At 36.1% G+C, this 22,273-nt stretch overlaps 1 protein-coding gene across 10 annotated transcripts in view; it reads right to left on the minus strand.

The window, feature by feature from the left end:
* Slc38a9 (solute carrier family 38 member 9) overlaps positions 1 to 17,023 on the minus strand; it is a 102,312-nt gene extending 85,289 nt beyond the window's left edge. For 2 of the 10 annotated variants that reach the window (XM_063258156.1, XM_063258157.1), the window contains exon 1: positions 6,461 to 6,601. Coding sequence is in view for 8 of the 10 variants with exons in the window: in XM_063258151.1 (XP_063114221.1) it covers positions 6,461 to 6,567 (107 nt within the window). In the remaining 2 variants the exon portion in view is untranslated. The other 8 variants (XM_063258151.1, XM_003470259.5, XM_013152891.3 and 5 more) reach the window with 8 other exon arrangements.
* Between the last annotated feature and the right edge of the window lie 5,250 nt (positions 17,024 to 22,273).

The following is a 22,273-nucleotide window of genomic DNA, read 5'->3' on the forward strand; positions in this document are numbered from 1 at the left end:
TTATATTATATATAATGTATTATTTTTGCCCAAATGGTGCCATGATACATATACTGTTCTGCACTTCATTTTTTTCACTTAACTAAGTAACTTGAAGACTTGTTCCATTTTGGTATGTAATAAAGCCACCTCCTTCTTTTTAACATGTGAAAAATAATTTATTTTTATGAATGTGCCATAATTAATTTATCTAATCCTATAAGAAGAAAACATTTTGGTTGCTTTTAATCTTTACTATTATTTAAAAAAAACCCTGCATTAAATAACTTTGTATATACATCATTGTGAATTAATACTTAGAAGTGAAACTGCTGATTCCATGTAAGCTTTGGAACCTGCTGCTGGCATTTTTTGAGAAAATCGCATTGCATTTATGGATTAAAATTTAAAGAGCATGACATTTTTATTTTAGCATCTTTCTACTGACAATAAAAATATGCCTTTTAATCCTTACAACACAAAACTGGGTTTAGCAGGCCCGTCCCTTACTTTTCTACTGTAAATTTGTGCTTTGATATAATAGTAACCAGTTGTGTATCTCAATACCTTTCCCTGAGGGATATAGGCAGAATGTGTTTACCCACTTGGTATGACAAATGGCAAGGAGTAAGGACATGTACAGAAGTGTCAAAACAGGATTTGGACCTACCTTTAGGCTCCCTCTAACTGGTTTTGTGTATGTTTACCTGAGCATCACAGATGCTTCAACCACTCCAGGGTTTGTTTAAACAAAGTTTCCTTTTGATTTTTCTGGTAGGGTAGCCCAATCCAGCACAACAGCACATTAAAAACCAGGTTGCAAGTTATGGAGCAGATTAAAAAAAAGAATCATCAGATTACTTATGCATGAATGATGAAGATGATTAAAGTAAAATATACATATTATAGTGAAAAACCAGAACAGTGCTGTGGATATATGATAATGATGATTTTGATGTTGGCCAAGTGAACCAGAGTTCCTATGAATGAAATGCAGCAAGGACTGACTGATCCAAACACAGAGAAGACAGACCTCTTTGATTCGGATGACAAAAGAAAATAGCAATGTTAGTACACATTTCACTACTTGAAATGTGAAATGGCCACACACGAAATGGGACAATCCAATGTAAAGCTAAGTTTGAGAATACAGTAAAGTTCTTGGTAAGAGTGAAATGTATTAGACAGAATGCAAGCACTTTCATTCAGTGTTGGAAATTGAAACAGAAAATGCTACAAGGTGCTGTGAAATGCACAAAGGCTGAAATGCAAGTAAAGGTTCTACATGCATCAATAGCCATATTCAAAAACATATTTATTATGTTACCTCACTAGCTGAACTGAAAACATCCATAGGTCTGCTGTATTCAGTACAGATTTCTCATGGTAATCATAGGCATGTAAAAGACTTATGGAAAAGCGATGAGTCAAAATATGGCATAAAATTTACACCCATGTAATTTTGAAGACTCATTATTCTTTCAGTTTAGACACTTATCCTGGGACTCAGCCATTAAGTCCTTATTCATATAGTAATAAACTGAGTGATGCTGTGGACAGACTTGTTGCTCCAATCTCCCAAACTAATCAGAATGTGACATTTGATAACTGGTTTGCTGGATTCCAACTGATGTCACATTTGCTAACAGAGCACAAGTTGACCAGGAGATGAACTGAACACAGGAGCAAAGTAGAAATTTCAGATGAAATTTTGTAATTTCAAAACAGAGACTTTCATAAAGATATAACACTGGCCTCGTATCTTGCAAAGAAAAGCAAACTGGTACTGCTAGTGTCAACATTTCACTATGATGGAAACACTGATACAGACACCTTGACAAAACGAAATCCTGAGGTGGAAACTTTCACGACAAAACCAAAGTGGAGTATATGTTATTGATGAGTTATATAGCAACTATGATGTCATTTGAAACACAAAGCACTGGCCAATGATTGTTTCACTTGATCCTAAACAAGTGTGGCATAGTTTAATAGTTTACAAAGAAAATAAAACATGCAAAATATCATGAAGAAATTTTCTTAAGAGGATTGGGACTGGAGCTCGTAAGACATCATTTACAGCAGAGGAAAAACAAAATGTTTCAGCCCAGGAAACTACACCAAAAATTGTGGAGTACACTGATGAGCTGACAGGTGAACAAGCAGGAGCAATATCACAAAGACCTACTACAGTAACAGGAAAACAAAAAAGATGTCAACTGTGGCCTACAAGAAAGGATATGAAAACAAAATATACATGCTATCAGTGTAAGGGGACAGCTGTCTATCCCTTACACTGGATACTACAGGGAACTACATGGATACCACATGGAACATGCAGTTTTCCATGTATGAAGACTGCCTTGGTGTGAGAATTGAAGCAATGAATATTTCTGTGGTAGATTTTTGTTTGTGTTTACACTGTAGTTTACATTTTTTAAATTTTTGATGTTATCTGTTAGTTTTTGTAAGCAAGTAAACAGCTCATATGAAAATGTTGATCTCCATTTTAAGTAGTCACTACATACTGGATATTTTATTTTATTCATATCTTATTTCCCTGCTAAGTGCATGTTGTAGAATATAGTAGGAAACTCCTGCTGTTGTCATGTTGTATAGACTGCTTTAGGCATGATAACTGAAGTAAAGATTTTTTTTGTGTAGTAGAGTGTTACTGGTTATTTCATTGTGGTTCAGATAGGAATTTCTGATATTCTTCTTTAGACTTTGTACCTACAAAACAAGTCAATGTTGAAAATTGTGATGCTTTTTTATAAACAATGTTAAAAACTCAATATGTTATTTGTATGATATTTTTCCTGTTAAGTACTCACTGTTGAATATAAAATTCATGAAGTTAATATTAATAATTCATCAATAGAAATATTCTAAAGAATAAACATAAGTCTGACAGACCCACATTTTTGTGCTTTGATGACAAAATTAGTCTTATGTTCTGTTGTTACATTACTTATCCTAATACAGATATTTAAGTATTCCTAAATACTTATTTAGCATAGCATACTTCTAAGTATTTCTAAATAAGGATCCAGCTTATTACTTAGAACACCTTTTAATTTACTGTCATCTACGTAGCAGTTTGAATAGTAGTTATTCTGGGTGGCAGCACAAATAACTACCATCCCTGGTCATTTCAGTTATCAAATCATTTAAGGATTGTTTGAGGAAGAAATATGAATAATGTTTTCAAAAGCAAACCTTCCATGACACTTTCTGATAAGATCGGGAAAATGCAAGTATCAAAACAAGATGTAGTCATGATTTGGAAGGAAAATCAAGAAATGCCACAACATCAAGACAGCATAAAGGATAATTCTGAATTCTGTATGGCGATAAAACATCAACTTTGTTGACTCCAAGTCAAAAAGTGATTAAAAAGAATCTGACTCTAAGTACGAGGTATCAGTAATATCTGGTATATTTGTCTATATTTTAACTTCATAATTACATAACAGATAAGTGATAAAATATTGAGTATACCTAAGAGTTTCCTCAGTGAATACAAAATAAACATTCTTACTCCCAAGAGATTATTATACCAGGGGTACTGGTAGCAGTATTTTTAAGCATTGCATTTTAAAAATGTAATGTATATTCCAAATTATCTCAGATTTCATAAATATTCAATTTTTTTTATCTCTTAGGAGCATTTAAAAATTTCTCTCATAAATTTTGCACATTTTTGTTCAGACTTTCAATGCATTTTTTTCTTCCATTGTATTTTTGTAATGGAAGGTTATTTACTTTGTACCTTACCAGGTAGCAACCATCTTATTGAATTTTCTTACTGTACATATATATGTGTGTATGTGTATATATTCAGAAATGGGGATTGAACCCATGGTTTCATACGTACTAGAAAGAAGCACTCTCTAGCCCAATATCTCTAGCCCAATTATTTATATCTTTTCAGTGGATTCTTTTTGGTTTTTGTTATAAACTGAAGTAAAACTTAAATTCAAATTAAGGAACAAGAAGCCAAGTTCCCCTTTCTGTGAGCTGGCACAAGCCAAATGGGGCAGAGTAGGAGAAACAAGCCAATTCACTCTTTTCATGAGTCAGTGGAAGCCATGTTGGGCCTGGGAGGAGTAACAATAAGCCAATTCACCCTTAATGTGAGCCAGCCAGTGTGCAGGCTGGGAAACAAAAACATTCCCCCACCCCCTACCACCCTATCTATTACTGTAAGCACCTGGCTGATTCAGAGGACAGGCTGTGTTGATAGCAACTAAGAAACAAACACAACTTAATGCTTGTATTGTTTGATTGATTTTGCAGGCCTAAGGCTGGTAGTCTGTAACATTATTAAGGGGATAATGGCACTGCCTACCTTGGGTAATTGTGCAATGCACATCCAGATCACAATGTTCCATGACCTCTGAAATAACTGCCTGCTGCCCTTTGAACCAATATCCACTCACCAGATATGGATTGGTAAACACCTGATCTCCAGCATGTGGGGTGGGGGTCTTTTCCTCTTTTTTAATGTGTTTAATTGCCGAGTGTCTAAAGTTTAATGTGGTATGCAATGTAAATATTTTACGGGTTTAATACAGGTTAACTCATGTTTTGATGCTAACAAAGTTTTAGGGGTTAAAAGGTGCCTGGCCAACATTAAGTGATTTTATGACTGCAAGAAATGTGTGTGGAGGGGGCTAGGAATTTAGCTCAGCGGCGTAAGTGCCTGCCTTGCAAGCAGGCAATCATGAGTTCGATCCCTGGTACCAATAAAAAGGAAAAAAAAAGGTCTGTGGAGAAGCTCTGTATGTGCAGAAGAAAAAAAGAATAAAAGTGGATCTGAAAGTGTTAAAAAAAAAAGATAACACATAATATAGCAAATATGGGGATTTTCTTGTGTCTTGTTTCTGAAAACCAATATTGTTTTGTTTTGTTCCATTTTATTGTTTTGCTTTATTTCATGATTTGTTTTATTGTTTTGATTGGTTTTATTCTGTTCTGTTTTGATTTTCTTATGTGTTTGATGGTATGGGCAGCAATTTTGAAGACAAGAGGCATTATGATAGTCATTGTTGATTTCTTATTATTCTGTTTTGAAATCCTATATCACTTTCACGATTTTGTTTTGGCTGGCTTTATTTTGTTTGGTTTTATTCTCTTAAAATACAGTTTCATTCTTTTGGTTTTATTAGGTTTTTTTGTTTGATTTTATTACGTCTCTTAGTACTGACAGCTATTTTGAAGAAAACAGAAACATTATGATAGACATTGTTGATTTTCCTATTATCTTGTTTTTGAAGTCCTGTATCACTCCCATTGTTCAGTTCTGATTAGATTTATTCTGTTTTGTTTTGTTTTGGTCTCTTTAAAATAAAATTAAAAAAAATAAAATAATTCAAATTATGTAAACTTTCTGCAGATATTTAAATTCAATAAATGTAAACATTTAAAAGCTGAGGTTTTTTTTTTTTTTTTTTTTTTTTGTCTTTTTCCTTTTTATCGGTACCAGGGATTGAACTCACGACTGCCTGATTGCAAGGCAGGCGCTTATGCCACTGAGCTAAATCCCCAGCCCCAAAGGCTGAGTTTTTAAAAAATAGTACTAGGGTCTGAACTAAGGATTTCACATATGCTAGGCAAACATTCTAGTACTAAGCTACATTTCAAGCCCTTTTTTCTAATTCTATTCTATTCTACTCTTTTGAGAGAGAGTCTTACTAAGTTGCTTGAGTTGGTCTATATCTTTTATATCTCCAGCACCTGGCACACTAGCTTGCATAAAGTAGGTAATAAATATTTAAGTTAATCAAATGCATTTATTAGGTGATATTAATGTATCTTACTTTGTAAAACTTATTCCAATCCCTTCCCTGAGAGATTCTGAACTTAGTACAAAAAATAAAATAATGGATATAGTATTCACAATCTGTTCCCCCATTTATATATATCAACTGTGTAAGAAATTAGGTATGTTAAGCTGAGTGTAGTTGTGTGCACTTGTAACCCCAGCACTCTGGGAGGCTAAAGCAGTAGGGTCACAGGTTTGAGGCTAGTGTAGACAATTTAATGACTTACCACGACCCTACATTAAAAAAAGAAGAAAAGAGAGTTGGCTGGGCCGGGGATTTAGCTTAATGGCGTAAGCCTGGCAAGTGCAAGGTTATGAGTTCGATTCCTGGTACAAAAAAAGTTGGCTGGGGATGTAGGTTAGTACAAAGGCCTGGTTTCAATTCCTAATACCAGAAAAAGAAATTCAGTATTTTATAGTCAGTTCTACATGTGTGTGACTATAATTCATTATATTTCAGTCTTAAAAATTCTTTTTTTTTTTTACTTTTTTTTTTTTTTGTCTTTTTTGTTTTTATCAGTACCAGGGATCGAACTCACGACCACACACTTGCAAGGCAGGCGCTTATGCCGCTGAGGTAAATCCCCAGCCCCGTGCTAAATCCCCAGCCCCCAGTCTTAAAAATTCTAATCATGAACTATCTTAAACTCTTACCTTTTGGATCTTAGATCTGATGAATCAAACTGAATATTCATTGGTCCAGGATTTACTTCATCATCTATTTCAGAGATGAGGTGATGCCGGTCGTGCACGTTTGCCATTTTTCTCAGATTCTAAGCATGGAGGAAGTTAGTCCTACATAAATCAGAAGAGATAAAATAACTCTGAGGTGAAAACAAAAACAAATGTACTACAGAAAGAAAATAGAAGGCTATAATAGAGAACAGAAGAAGGCCTTTTCTGCAAATGGTAGTATTCTGTTTCAACTTGATTTTGGTTACATGTCTATTTGTCTTATAATTATTCAGCACACACACACATTTTACATACTTTCCTATGTGCATAGTTCACAAACAAAGAGAATTCCAAAAATGAAATAAGTAGGTCTTGACATATAAAGGTAAGTGCTGTTCTTTTATTCTTTACCCTATATGTTACTATTTTTATCTTCATTTTATAAGTAAGGACACAAGGCACAGAGAAATGAAGTATGGATCACAAAGCATTAGTTAAGATACAAACTGAGGCAGTAAAGAATCTGTATTCTTTACCACCATGCTGCAACGTTTTCCTGTTCATTGCAATTTCTCACTTTCTTTTTTCATCTCCTTCTTTTTCTTTTTACTACCCAGACTACTTGACAAGTACAGTTGTACTGTTGCTATTTTGTTTACTGGATTCTTATGTCAATTTATCCTAATTTTCTAAATATAACATCTATGGAATAAAATATTTGAGTCAGAAGCCCTGTATCTGTCACATGCTACCTGTGTAATTCATTTAACCCATTTAAAGCTTCCTTTATCTACAAAGCCCAAATATTAACACTCCCCTCACTGAAGTGTTTGAAAATTAAGTGAGACGATGCTCATTATTACATTTAGCACTTTTATTGGAAAACAAATTTTTAACTGAATTCATCTCAAAAACTAAATGAAAACACTTTTTTCAAGTACAGTCTCAACTTTTTAAATGAGAAAATCTTCAGTAATATCAGTTAGGCAATTCTTGCCAATGTGCCACTGACTATGGGATGTGGGTGCCGATAACATGTTCTTTTCCCAAAATATATGCATTTTTCTCTCTGGTTCTTTCCTTTTCATTTCCTTCTTGTGCTCTTCTGCTTTCTAGCCCAATGTTCAAGCAAGTCAAAGGTTTCCACTGCAGACAAACAAATGTTAATAAAAAATGTTAAAATAGTACTTGTAAGAGTAACTTTTCACAAAAAAGGAAAGGAGCTGGAGGTATAGTTCAGAAGTAGAGCACTTGCCAGTACATGCAAGACTGGGTTCTAGTAAGTGGACCAAAATACTACCATTTGCAACAAAGACTTTATTTCAACATATTACAAGGAGAGTCCAGTGGTAAAGAATAGTTATCTTTTTCAAGATAAAACAACTAAAATAACAATGGTAACCTTCATTTTAATGACTCCTTACAATATAAGAAAAGGAAAAATAGAAAAGGAATAAAGCCATGTTACCCACTAACAATAAACTTAAAAAATATAACTTATAGAGCCCAGAAAAATGTGTGCTAAACCTCTTAAATAATAAAACCTAGTATCTTACTAATACCTTAAGTTCACCATTTCTGTTTTAGTTCAACTCAGTATCAATTGCTGGCCCTAGCTTTCAAATTAGCATAGTAATAAATTATGCAAAACTTATTCTAAGATATAACATTTACTTGATACTTTTTGAATCACAGAATCATATAGTACTTTATACATACTCAAATGTGGAGCATAAAAAATGTTCTTCAATGCTAATTGTCACTGAAACTGCTTTAAGATGGGGAGCAACTGAGATAAAGTTAATTTTACTAAAACAGAGTCAACTGAGGAAATAGAAACTGCATAACAATTCAGTTGACATGCTTGGCCTTAAATTGCAAAACTAAAATTCAGGTTTTGGCCCATTAATTAATAAAATTAGGAATGATTTCTTTCTTTCCTTCTTTCTATAATACAGAGTATTGAACTCAGAGCTTCATAATGAGCTACAAGCTTGGGTTGTTTTTCATTTTTAGATTTTTCAGTCAAGGCCTCAACAAGTTGTGCAAACTGGGCTCAAACTTGCAATCCAATTTTAAACTGGATAGAACAAAGAAGTTAAAAGCTTCAGAATATATAGAGAAGTTATATTTAGAATTTTGTTAATAACTTTATAAACTTTTAAAATATTTTTTCAATTTAAAAAATATCTTACATATTGAAAAGATGACTGAAATGAAGCTGATCATCAAATAGAGTAACAGCGGGCCACAGTGGCACATTCTTATAATCCTAGCACTTGGGAGATCGAGGTAGGAGGGTCATCATGAATTTGAGGCCAACCTGGATTACGTAGTAAGTTTGAGGTCAGCTTGTGCTACATAGTGAGGTCTTGTCTCAAAAAAATAAAAAATCAGCAACAAAATAAAATAACACAGGCTGAGGGTACAGCTTAATGGTAGTGTCTTTGCCTAGTGTGCCCAAGGGCCTGGATCTCATCCTTCTAAAAAAAAAAGAAAAGTAATATAAAGAACTTGGGATAAATTTATTCAGGAAAATTTAAATACATAAACAAGTTTTTTAATATATAAATTTGAACATATAAGCATTTAGAAACATGCCAAGCACTATTAAACTCTGCATAATGCACTTAATAAACAAGTGGCATCCTTACATCAGACATTAATAAAAAATTAGATGAATTAAACAAAACAATACAAAACATAAATGACCAGGTTAGCAAAGACTTAAGAGCCCATTGAAAAGCACAAAATGGAAATTCAGGAGATTAAAAATTCTATTTTAAAGTACAGGCAACCATAGTGACAATGTGGGGACAGGATATTAGAATAAGAACACAGGCTGTTGATGAGCAATTACTCAGAGGAACTTTAATAGCAACAAAAGAACATGAAAAAATGACCTAATATTTGCTAGATGACACAGAGAAAACTAATCTAAGATTAATTGGAATTAGTGAAAAATTAGAATACAGCAAAAATGCTATGAAAAATCTGTTTACAGAAATAATAGAGGAAAACTTTCCAAATATAGGAAAAGAATTTAACACAGAGATAAATGAGGAATATAGAACCCCCAATAGCCACAATCAGAAAAGAACTTCTGTGTGACACATCATAGGCAAAATTCCAGAAGTCCAAAACCATGACAGAATCTTTAAAAATGTTAAGAGAAATGCAACAAATCACTTATAAAAATAAACCCATTTGACTGACACCAGACTTCTCAACATAAACCTTAAAGGTTAGGAAAGCTTGGAGTAAAGTATTTCAAGACCTAAAAGAAAAAAAACTTCTAAGCCAGACTAATATATCCTGCAAAACTATCTGTCAAAATTGATGGAGAGATAAGGTATTTCCATGACAGAGAAATTCATAACCATCAACCAATATACCACAAAAAACTCTCAGGGATATCCTAGAAAGATACAAAGAAGCAAAAATGTCAAAAGTCTAATAGGATGAATACACCAGGCAGGGTAAGCAGTGAAACAAAAGGGAATCAGCAACAGGAAAATAATGCAATGACAGGAATAAGTCAATACCTTTTGATAGCAATGCTTGTTGTGAACGGTCTCAATTCTTCAATTGAAAGACACAGAGCACAGTAGATCAAGAAATACCCCAACTGGTATATACAAGAAACACTCCGGGGATCGAGCTCACGACCACCTGCTTGCAAGACAGGTGCTTATGCCACTGAGCTAAATCCCCAGCCCCCTACAAGAAACACTTTTAACCCAAAAGGAAATTTATGCACTAAAAATCAGCGGGTGAAAAACAATATTCCATGCAATAAAAACCTGAAAACAAGTAGGAGAAGCTATCCTATTTTCAGACATAGTGTACCTCAAGATAAACCTGGCCAGAAGAGGCAAAGAATGTTACTATATATTGATTAAAGGAACAATTCAAAAGGAAGATAAACATAGATGTACTGAATACTAGTGTATCCAACTTTATAAAATAAATGACTGTACATAAAAGATCAAATAAACATCAATAAAATCATAGTAGGGGAACTCAGTACTGCATTATCATAAATACATGGTCAGGTGGACAAAAAAATCAACAAAGGAGTATCAGGGTTGGACAAAACTTTTAAACAAATGGACTTAACATACATACATATATATATATAGTTATTTCACCCAACTAACAGAATATACATTCTTCTCAGAAGCGTATGGAAATTTTCCCAGTAGATCATCAACAAACCCATGAAGCACACTTAAGTACATAAAAAAAGATCAAAATCCCAGGCATAGCACAAAGAAATAGAAATCAGTGGCAAAAGAAACCATAGAAATTATGCAAACACACGGAAATTAAACAATCCATTCTTGAATAATCAATAGGTCACAGAAGGAATTAAGGAATAAATTAGCTTCTAAAATCAAACAATATTACCATTACTACACACCAGGACTTATGGGACACAATGAAAGGAGTCCTGAAAGAAAAGTTTATAGCTGTGAAGGCACACATCACAAAAACAGAATAAGTCCAAATAAATAACTTAATGATGCACCTCAAGTCCTAAAAAAAAAATAAAATAAAAAAAGAATCACCAAAGTCCAAAGTTAATACAAAGAAGGAAATTATAAAGATCAGAGTGGAACTTAGTGAAATTCAGACTAAAACCAAACCAAACCGAAAATGAAGAGCACGTTATCTGAAAGAATAAATAAAATAGAGACCTAGCCAATCTTACAAAAACAACAAAAAAGGGAAAGAAATAAAGATAAAACTGGTATACACATGTACCAACTCCCTCATGAAGATTGCAATCACTGCGTACTGCAAACATGTGTCAGTACAAAAATTAAAACAATATAAAAGATTCACTGGTTTAGTAGACAGTAAAAGTAATAGTCTCACAGAGTTTGAAATTTAAATAAGATAATGTTCCTGGTACACATTGAGTGCTCAGTAAACCAAAGTATGTTATTATTGATTCTTTAAAAAGTAACTAGAAAAATTATCCATTGGCTTAATTCAGCAGCCTAAATAAAATCAGTAGACATATCTACATTTCTTTACTGTAAAGGAAATAAACTCACTGAGGTTAAAAAAAAATCAAATAAAAAGTTTTATCCTAGAATTATTAAACTGTCACAAACAGTATTAAAGGAAAATAATTATTTCTGAGGAAGCAAACTAGGTTTCATTTTGGAGGAAAAACTCAGGAGAAAAAGGTAAATCAATAGAAAGAGAGGTAGTGATGGACCCAACATTTACTAATAGATTGTCTAGTATGTTTACACAGATTATTTAATATCAATTAATTCTTAAAATTTGGGAAATACTACCTTAATATTTAAAAAAAGGAAAAATTAAGGAAGGAAGAAAGGAAGAAATTAATGCTTAAGAGAAGTTTGTCTTAAATCACTTAGCTAATAAAACTACAGAACTGGACACTTCGTTTCCAAATGTACTAACACTACACTCTGATAATCTGCTTTAAGGAAGAAATGAGACTACCTGAAAGACAAAAGAACCATCTGAAAAATCAGCTCTTCCCTGTACAGCTTTATAAACAGCAGAGCAATAATACCCAGAATGGCATAAGGTGCGTTTTTTTTTTTTTTTGTCTTTTTTGAGACAGGGTCTCCCTATGTAGTTCAGGCTGGCCTTGAGCTCACTTTGTAGCCCAGGCTGGTCTCAAACTCTCAATGATCCTCCTACCTCAGCCTCCTGAGTGCTGGGATTACAGGTGTGAGCCACCACGCCCAGCTCTCATGCATAAAGTTTTATACTCACAGACTAGACATTTCCCTAGCCAGTAACATCCCTTCCAGTGGCAATAAAACAGGGCAAAGGACCATAGCCAACTCACGGTAACAAAAAAGAAACCTGGTTAAACAATGGAAGAAAATATGCTTGTGCTTGCCTATTTACTTTGTAAACCAATATTCTGCAGTATTGCTTCCTAAACTACTAGTATACTAAGAATATGACTGAATTCCTAGAGTGAGGATGCTTTTAACTCATGAAGACCAATGTTTTAATTAGTTGGATGCTAGGAACCAGGAAAGAGGAGAAATTTAAAAAGATCCTTGGATTTCAGCAGTCTTACCAAAAAGTGATAATTATGATTGGGTAAAGTATGAAGGTCTTGAAGAATTTATAAGTCCAAGTTTAGTCACATTTATTTATTTTGAAAAATCTGAAATTCTGTGGCAATAGTAAAATAATCTATATAATTACAGAGAAGCAGAAAACTTCAGTGATTTAAAATAATGTGCAAGGAATCTGAAGTACCTGGTATCTTTAAAAAAAATCAAAGATTTAATAATTTTTAAGTAACTAAAAAGATTCATAAGGAAATTGGTAATTTTTAGTTCCTTAAAATAGCCTGAATTTCAATCTCCTGGAAAGTTGTTTCAAAGCAATTAAATGCCTTTTTTAAAGAGGAAAAAAAAAAACAGGAAAAGGGGAGAAATAATAATTTGAAAAAAATAAACAGCAAGAAATCAGTAGTTGATAAATTACATATTGTCTTCTTAGAAAAAGTTATTTAAGTTACAAAAGTAAAGCATACAAAGTGGACAGTCAAACAGCGAGACTGCAAACAGTTCTGTTCAATAACGCAACAAAAATTAGTAATATGATTATGAATCCTACACACGTAAATGTACATGCAGTTATATCCTTTAGAGCACTTCCTTTTCCTCTCTTTATTACAATAGCAATTACACATTTTGGGTTTTATTACTCCTACGTTTATCACTTTTTACACTAGAGATACAATGTGATATTTATAAATATGATTATTTCACAAATGAGGATCAAATTGTCTCCATTTACCTATGAAGGCCTCAAGATTATTCTTTTTTATAGTCGAGTAATATTCCATTACATAAAAATACCACATTCTTTTCATCCACTCTGAGGTTGATGGACATCTCGGTTGTTTCCAAGATTTAGTTATTACAAATTGTGCTGCTATGAACATGGGTGCACATATATCACTGTGATATGACCTTTTCAGTTTTTCTGGGAAAACACCCAGGAGGAGAATAGATGGATTGAATGGAACTTCCAATCCTAGTCTTCTGAGAATTCTCTAAATGCCTTTTTGAATGTCTTAATGAGTAGAACTTTATTCTTCAGTTTCATGAGTTAGGCTGAAAGGTGAATTAAGAGTGCCATAGCTAATACTGCGTAGATTATAAAGCAAACACTCCATTTATGATTAAAATACTAAATGCTCCACCAGCAGTAATTTCCCATAGTCAAACCACTGATATAATTTGGTGGGAATTAAACATGACATAAACAGACATATTTACTTCCATTACCTTAATCTCCGAGCTTTAAAACAAAGTCTTTTTTTTTTTTCTTTTTATCGGTACCGGGGATCGAACTCACAACCGCCTGCTTGCAAGGCAGGTGCTTATGCTGCTGAGCTAAATCCCCAGCCCTAAAACAAAGTGTTAAATGTGAATCTGTTAGATCAAAACTAGATCACTTGATAATGATGCCCTAATTGTTTAAGACTAGTTTTAATACAGGGTCCTGCTAATGCTTCTTGTTCCTTTCAAAATTCACACATTGAATCACAATCTTGAATTTTATGGTCATTCATGGAATTATCAACTTTATAAAGGACTAAAGGAAACTAGTTTTATCTCTTTTGCCTTTCCAAATTTCTGTTGTGTGACAGTACAGCACAAAGGCATCATTTTGGAAGCATAAACAGGTTCCTCAAGCAAACACCAAACCCAACTGCAAGTTAAGCAGGAATCTCCCAACTTTCAGAATTGTCAAATATAAATTTGGTTTTGTTGTATTTTTTGTATTGTGATCTTGGGAACTGTACTCAGGACTTTCCATACTGAGCTACATCTCTAACCTTTTGTTTGTTTTGAAAAAGAGCCTTACTGTAGGTGGTACTTGAACTGACAAACTTTCTCCCTCAGTCTCCTACATACTAAGATTAAAAGCATAGGTTATCATGCTCAGCTATAAATCTGCTTTTTATAAATTATTCAGTCCCAAATATTTTGTTAGAGCAGCATAAACAGAGTGAGATAGGTGCCAAAAGAGGATCTTACCTGATTTGATACTTTCAAGTTTTAAATGTAAGTGCCTTACTGAAGCTTATTTCCATAAAAAGTACATAAAAAACCATCAGAGAAAGTCAGTGTGACAGTTTTTTAAAGGTTTGACTATGATTGTTAAGTATATCTCAAAGAGTAACCGCTCATTCCATACAAGGTTCAGAAACTTTCACAATTTTTGCAAAAACAAATCTATAGTATCTATGCCAAATGCTTCCATTAATTTGCAAAAGAATATTTGGGCTTGAGCCCAAACAAATGTGACTGTGGATCTAATGTATTAAGTATTTACACAATGTTTCTCAGACACTAAAAATTAGTATTACCTAATATACTTGTATATGTTACAGAGTTTCAGACACTTTATTTATTTCCAGTTTATTAGGCCAGGTGTTGACAAATTTTTTCTGTAAATGGCCAGATAATAAGTATTTTAGGTTTTTCCAGTTACATCCTCTCTGTGAGTATTCAACTCTGCCTTTTATGAGAAAGGCAATATGTAAGTGAGTATGCATGGCTTGTTCCAACAAAACTCTGTAAAGAGAAAACATACCCATCAGCAGGTTAAAGTTAGTTAGTTTACCCACCTCTGTAATATGCCAATATAAATGACACGGGATCACACCATTAAAAAAGCAGTCTGGTGGAAGTAGCTATGGTATGTACATTTTCATTTTATGTACAAGTCTGTGACTGTATAAAGTCAGCAAACCTATCTAAATTCTTCCTTTTTCTGTCTTTTTCTTTTTTATCGGTACCAGGGATCGAACTCACGACCACACACTTGCAAGGCAGGCGCTTATGCCGCTGAGCTAAATCCCCAGACTCCTAAATTCTTCCTTATGAGTAATTTATTGGTCAGCTAATAGGAGATAGAATAATCTAATTGTGATGTAACAGCTGGATCTATTAATGCTTCAAGGGATTTTAAATCTGACAGTACCTGAGGTCAATGTGGACTACAGCAGTACTACATTACCAAAGAATCCCTTTCCCCATCCAATCCAGGTATACTAAGCATTCCAAAATTTTGTTAGGCAAAAAGAAGAAAGAACACTTGCAAAGAAATGGAATTTTTTTTTTAAAGAAATGAAATTTAAATGTGAAAAGCAGGCCTACAGAAATTCTTAAATCTTTTGATGATTTTTCAAAACCTTTATGCCAATAGATCCTTATAAAAATATTAAAAACCATTATTTTAATTTGTAATTCACATTAGTAATCCAGTTTCTCATGCTGCATTTATCTTTTATTGTAAACACTTAGGGTATGAGAAAATCACAATCAACAGCATATTATTTTATGTGTGTAACAAATATGCACTATGTATAGCTGTGAGAAGAAATGTAAGGTTAATTGTCCTCAGTGTTCTAGTGGGAATGAACTGGGGAATGAAAGATATGTTTTATTATCTTAAACATATAAGAACTATAGATGATATCTTTGCTATCAACCTTTTATCCTAATATGAAAACAGTTTATGAGTCAGATTTTTCTCTAAGCTGTGACAAGAATATCTTTGACTTACTGGACAGCTTAGGAACATTCAGCCTTTGCCTAGTATCTATTAGATGGTTGTCAGGTCCCAGAGCATTAAAAAAAAAGAGAGAGAAAGGAAGAGAAACATGTTAGGGTTTGCATAGCTAATGATCTCAACAATGGATAAAGGTATCAGGACAACTAGGTTTCAGCCAAATTGGTCACCCACTGGAACTAGCTGTCTCGTGACGACCGGGCTTGTCCAACTCGATGGACCTTAATTTTCTCATTTAAAAGGATAATGCGTTTGATTAGCTGACAAGGTCCCAGTATTTTAAGACATCTATCGTGTCAGGCCACCCACTATCAAGACACTCACAGAACTTGAGTCTTGTGAAAAGCTTGCCCATCTGGGGTCCCAGCTCAAGCGCAAACGGGTATCTTTCCTCAAGCGCTTCCTTAATTGGAGTAAAGAAAGGCGCTGGATTCCTGCCATTTCCCCAATTCGCCTCCATCAGCCAGTGTTCGGGGTGCTCGCCTGGCATAGCCCTGCCCTTTCCCCTAACGCTTCCTCGCACCACGGACTCCTTACTTTACCGCACTGGAGCCCGGAGAAGCGCGCTTCGCCGCGGCTCCGGAGCAGTCTCCGCGGTAGCGGCTTCGACCTCGCTTCTCTCCCACGGAGCCTCAGTCCGACACGTTCCACAGAGGAGCCAGCGCAGGTGACAGCCCGCTTCCCGCAAGCTCAGGCCCTCCTGCCGCCCGCCACAGCCCGCGCCTCTCTTTCCTTCCCACGCTGCAAGTCTGCAAGGCGACAGAAGGCTCGCCGCACCTGAGCCGACGGAACCGTCCACCTCGCAGAACTGGTTGAGAAGATACGGACCCCTCCTCAGTCCTCGCAATTCGCGGCCGCCGGGCTACTGGTCCTCGAAACAGGAAGAGGGAATGGCCTATGCCGCAGGGGCCGGCGGGGGATGGAGTTCTGGGAGCGCCAGGCTAGCGGCCTCAGTCAACTCTGCCATTGCGAACTACGACTCCCACAGGCCTCTGCGCCGCCCAGAGCTCCTCCCGCTCAGCCCCGCCCGGAGCGCCAAGCCCCAGACCCTTAGGTGTGCGGGTCTAGTGGGTTTGCGTTCTCTGGCCAGGCATCCAGAAGGAGAGGGAGTTTAGACCTCTCCTACCGCAAAACCAACGAAAGTAACTCTACAATGAGTAAAATGAATGTGTTTGTTAGCAACGCCAAACCTCCTGTAAACCGTATGGCAACTCCTAAACGTTTTCTTCAGAGAAAGCCAGTGGCAAGTGCACAGGGAGAATCGAACTCAGGACCTATGCTTGCCAGGCCGGACATTTGTAACTGAGCTGTATACCCAGCTTTTTTTAAAAGAATGAAACCAAGAAAAAGCAATATATGCTAATGTGCTCAAGAACCAAATTTGAAAATCCAAATCAAATTATAATGAGTCAAATATTTTACGTATGACATCCCGTTTCAAGTCTTTACCACAATTCTGTAAATCTATTTTACAGGTAAAGAATTGGTCTTAAACAATTTAAATGACTTGCCTATGCCAAATTCCAAGTGTCAAAATATCTAGACTTCAATTCCACCAAACATTGCCTCTGTCACTGAAGGCTTGGCAATTGCAGGGCCAGTAATTTAGGTAATGCTGCCATTGCAAGAGATAAGCTATTTTCCTGATAGTATCTTTACTTAACTTTTGCAACTGCTCTTTGATCCTGCCTTCAAATCAGCAGTACGTTATTTTGAGAGTTTCAGTAACAGAAAAAATATACTTCTTTTTCTGCATTCAAGCTGAGAAAACAATGCTGAAACACAATAAAAATAAGTGATGTGAAGATGTTAGCAAAACTATCACAATAGGAAACTTGAAAACTGTCAGTATAGTATACAAAAGCAGTGAACGAGTTGACAAAACTATTAAAGAATCATCTTTTTTAGAAACTCGAACTTGTAAAAAATTTACAACAGAGAAATGATTTTAACATGCTGAATTTTGATAATAACTTTGTGATTATCTCCCACTCTCCAGAGTGGTGGTGGTTTTGAAGATGGAGGCCCACATTCTGGGTGTAGCTTACTGGCACCAAAGTGCATTATACAGACAAATATAATGAAACTTTTTGCTAGTGTACAACAAATATTAGTTGAGAAGTTACTAAACAAACAAAAAATAGTTATAAGTTTAAGGGGAGAATCTGATCTCCGGAATTGCCATATTAACATATTCAAAATATCCAGTTTTCAACAAAATAAATTGAGGCATGCAAAAAAAAATCCACAAGAAAATATTGATATAGCAGAAATAGAATAACTCACAACCTGTTATATGTCATATACACAGTGTTCTTGTTCCTCAAAATCAAAGAGTGAATTCTAAGGAACAATGGAGGTTAAGAGCATGAAAAATTTATTGAGAGATAGCTCCTGAGAGACAAGAAGGGATCTGAAACTGGGTTGCTGACAAGGCTACTTTTTAAAGGAAGTTTAAAAGAGTAAAATCACAAAGCAGGGACATGTGACTCAAAACTATAATCAACCAGTGAAATTATTGTAACATAACGGGGGGGGGGGCAGCAAAGACCACCAGCCTTATGTGAAGGCAACATAATGTGGAATTTATTGTGCCTGGGTGCAGGCAAGCAGAGAGTGATAAGCATCTGCAGTGAGCAAAAAGAAATGTGTCCCTTTTACAGGGATAGCCAGGAGGCAGAGGACTTTAGGTGGGAAGATTTTAATAAACATCTGTGGTCAAAGTTCTCGTCTCGTTCTCCAGTGGGTAAAGTTCTTGAAATGTCCTGTGTAAAGTTTTGGGTTCTTCCAGATGTCTGAAGATGTCCTGGACCCTGAAAATTTCCTTGTCTTATCTTACTCCCTTTCTTGTGCTTACCAGTGACAACTTCAGTACTGAGCTGAGTTAACTGCTGAGAGCTGAGTTCCCTGCAAAGCAGTGCTTCTGCTGATAAGCAGGTTGGGGGCTGGGGGAGTCAGGTCCAGTTCCAACCTTACAATTAAAACCACTTAGGTAATATTGACTCAGAGGGGAAGTAAGTCACATAGCAAGTGTACATGGAAAGAACAAAGACTTTTTTTAGGAAGGGATGGATCAAGGGGTTCCTGGTTACCCACCTGGGTCACTGATGTCTATTTAGACTTTATCAGAAGAGTTGGTATCAATCATAGTATAATCTTTAGTTTATTGCCTGTTCCTCAAGGAGCCATGTAATCCTGGTCATTCTGTCTTTATCTTGAGGCCTGGCCTTCAACAGATGCACCTCCAGCCATATAATGTGTTCTTATCTTCTGCACTGACTCCCTCCAGCCTAACCCTGGCTGACTGCCTATAATATTTCTACCTAACTTAGCTGGCTACAATAGTGTGACAATAGAGAAAAACTTTAAAAACTATTCTTTTTAGAAGTCCAGATCGGGGCTGGGGATTTAGCTCAGCGGCATAAGCACCTGCCTTGTAAGCAAGTGGTTGTGAGTTTGATCCCTGGTACCGATTTAAAAAAAAAAAAAAAGAAGTCTAGACAAAGAGTTTAAACTGACTGTTTTAAATACAAGTATTCTTTGTTTAATGACCTATGTGTTTAAAGATTATTTGGATTTATGATAGAGAGGTGCTGTTTGAACTTATAGTCCACCACTCAGATTTGTAATCCATTTTTTTGTGTGTGATAACTTGGACCCCGGAATAAAATCCAAAGAAGCAAGAGATTGAAATTTGGGGAGCAAAGGCTTTATTTTAGGCCAGGCCTGATGAGTCTCCAGGAGTCAATTTGCAGACTGTGCACCTGACAGCTCAAAGTCAGGGCTTTTATCTTGTAAATCCACAAACAGCTGCTGGTCACACAATGCAAGGAAGGGGAATGGGGTGTGGCACACTACAAAACAGAAACAAGCCGATTACATTTCATGGGAAGAGGAAGATTCAGGTAACAAGCAAGTTTTCCTGTAAACAAGCAAGTTTAGATAAGAAATCCTGTTTTCCTCAGCAAAGAATAGAGAAGTCCAGCAGCAATTAACAACCTTAGTTACCTTACTTTAGCACCACATCTGTAGAGGGCAGCAATGGTTAACATATCAATTAGGTAAGATTTTACAGTTCTTTACAGAGGAGAGCATTGATTAACATATCAATTAGGTCATCCAGAGGGGGAAGGGAAAAACACATATACACTAAGGCCAAGTTACAGGTATTGCTATGATACAAATATAACAAAGCCATTTTTCTAGAGTACCATATTTTGTACAGTATTATACACCTCGTTTATAGAACCCTAACATCTTTTTTTGTTCAGTATACCTTTTTTATACAGCATTGTAACTTTTGCTGATAGTGAAATGATTTTGGCCCAGACAGGACACTGTAGCTGATAAAGCCTGACTCAGGCGGAACCAAGGAGCTCCATCTTCCCCACACCTAGAAATTTACCTATGGCGCCAAAAGAATACCAGTGGGCTACCTGTGCATCCCTAATGCTCCTCAGGCACCACCCCCAACCTAAGCTACATGTATGCCTCCACACTACGTGTTCCATGGAGAGATTGCTGAGGGGGGGCACACCCCAGGGAATTGGGAGTGTCTCTCTCCACATTCTCAAAATAAAGGTCATTTATATTTCATACTTCTTATCTTTTCAGCCGCCGCCAGTCCCCACAGTTCTATCAGATAGTACTGTACAGTATTATATTTTTATGCTGTTTTACTGCATGTAAAAGTGAAGTCATCAAATTGGAGTTTCCTTTGACCATTTCTTTGTTCTGAATATTGTGCTTACAATATACAATTACTCCTTCCACAGACAATTCATTTAATGACCTAATTGTAGGACCATAAATCAGTGGTTAAACAAGAAATGTCTATATCCAAAGAAGAGCTAAAGCAAACCATGAGCAAGAACTAAAAGAAATGTGGAGAATTTATCTCTTTAATAAATAGATGATATCACTAAAGAAACAGAAATTAAGACAAAGAACCAAATAGAAGTGCTTCTGTTTAAAAGCACAAAAATTGAGGAACCACAAGGGCAGAGTAGTAATCACCAGCAAAATATAGTCTCTTTCAGGCCCAGAATCCACACACTTGGAAAACAACAACTTAGGGAAAAAAAAGAGAATACGAAGTAAGTTTCTCCTATCTGGAGAGAACTGAAATGAAAATGAGAAGCTACAGAGGAGTTGAAAAAATGAATCATAACACAGAGGAAAATACAAAAAATGAAGAATCCCATGACCTTAAACTGGTTACCAGGGAAAGGAACTTGTCTCCACAGACACAAAGAAAGTTTGCAGGGTCAGCAGCTTTGGGGAGAAACAGCAGACCATCCCAGCAGCATTAGTCCCAAGAAAAGCCCATAGCTATCGTAAGCTATAAAATCAGAGTGGAGTTTTGTTGGGCGCAGGCGCTCAACATACCATACCCCACCTGGGACTAAGGACCACGCCAGCTTCCGCAATGCGCTACCTCCCTCTCTAAGTTAGCCAACCCGTGCGCACCTCGTGCTCACTCCGTATTCGCCCCGTGCCGACTCTGTGGCAACCCCTGATTGGCCACAGCTGGATATAGTAGCCAGAGCCTGCGTCCCATTCCCGCCCTGCTTCCTCGTGGCAGCCTGTGATTGGTCACAGCCGAATATATAAACCAGAGCCCGCATAAATAAAGCGGCAGTTCCTGTTACCACCTGAAGCATCTTCTGTTTCAGTGGGGCTGCGCCGGTCAGAGTTTTACTCCAAAAGTGACTCTTTTCACATAGAAAAGGAATCCAGTGTAGCACCTGCCATATTACCAAAGAGTGTTTAATCACCCACCATTATTGATTATCTAAGGCTGAGCCTCAGAACAACTGAAATCAGCCATGCATGTGCTGTACACCTGTAATCCCAGCACTTGGAGGCAGCAGTAGCACCATGAGTTTGGGGACAACCTGGACTATCTAGTGATTTCAAAGCCAGCCTTACCTGAGCAGCAAAACCTTATCTCAAAACAAAATCAAGAGCAAAAACTAAAACTGGAAAACTTCAAGATTCCCAGTGTTCCTTACCACAGTGACTAGATGACAGACATTTGTGGAGAAGGCACAGGCTAGACACACACCCTCTGAGAAATTTAAACTCAGGTTGGGAAGGACACAGCTCTTTACCCTCTGTGATGAGAAATCAGGCTCAGCGTGTATTGCTTTCAGAAGAGGCTGAATATGAGAGGCCTGGCCTTAGGTTCAG

This window comes from Cavia porcellus, unplaced genomic scaffold (genome assembly GCF_034190915.1).
Source record: "Cavia porcellus strain 051 isolate PalLab524CR breed Dunkin Hartley unplaced genomic scaffold, mCavPor4.1 scaffold_11, whole genome shotgun sequence".
NCBI classification, from domain to species: domain Eukaryota; kingdom Metazoa; phylum Chordata; class Mammalia; order Rodentia; family Caviidae; genus Cavia; species Cavia porcellus.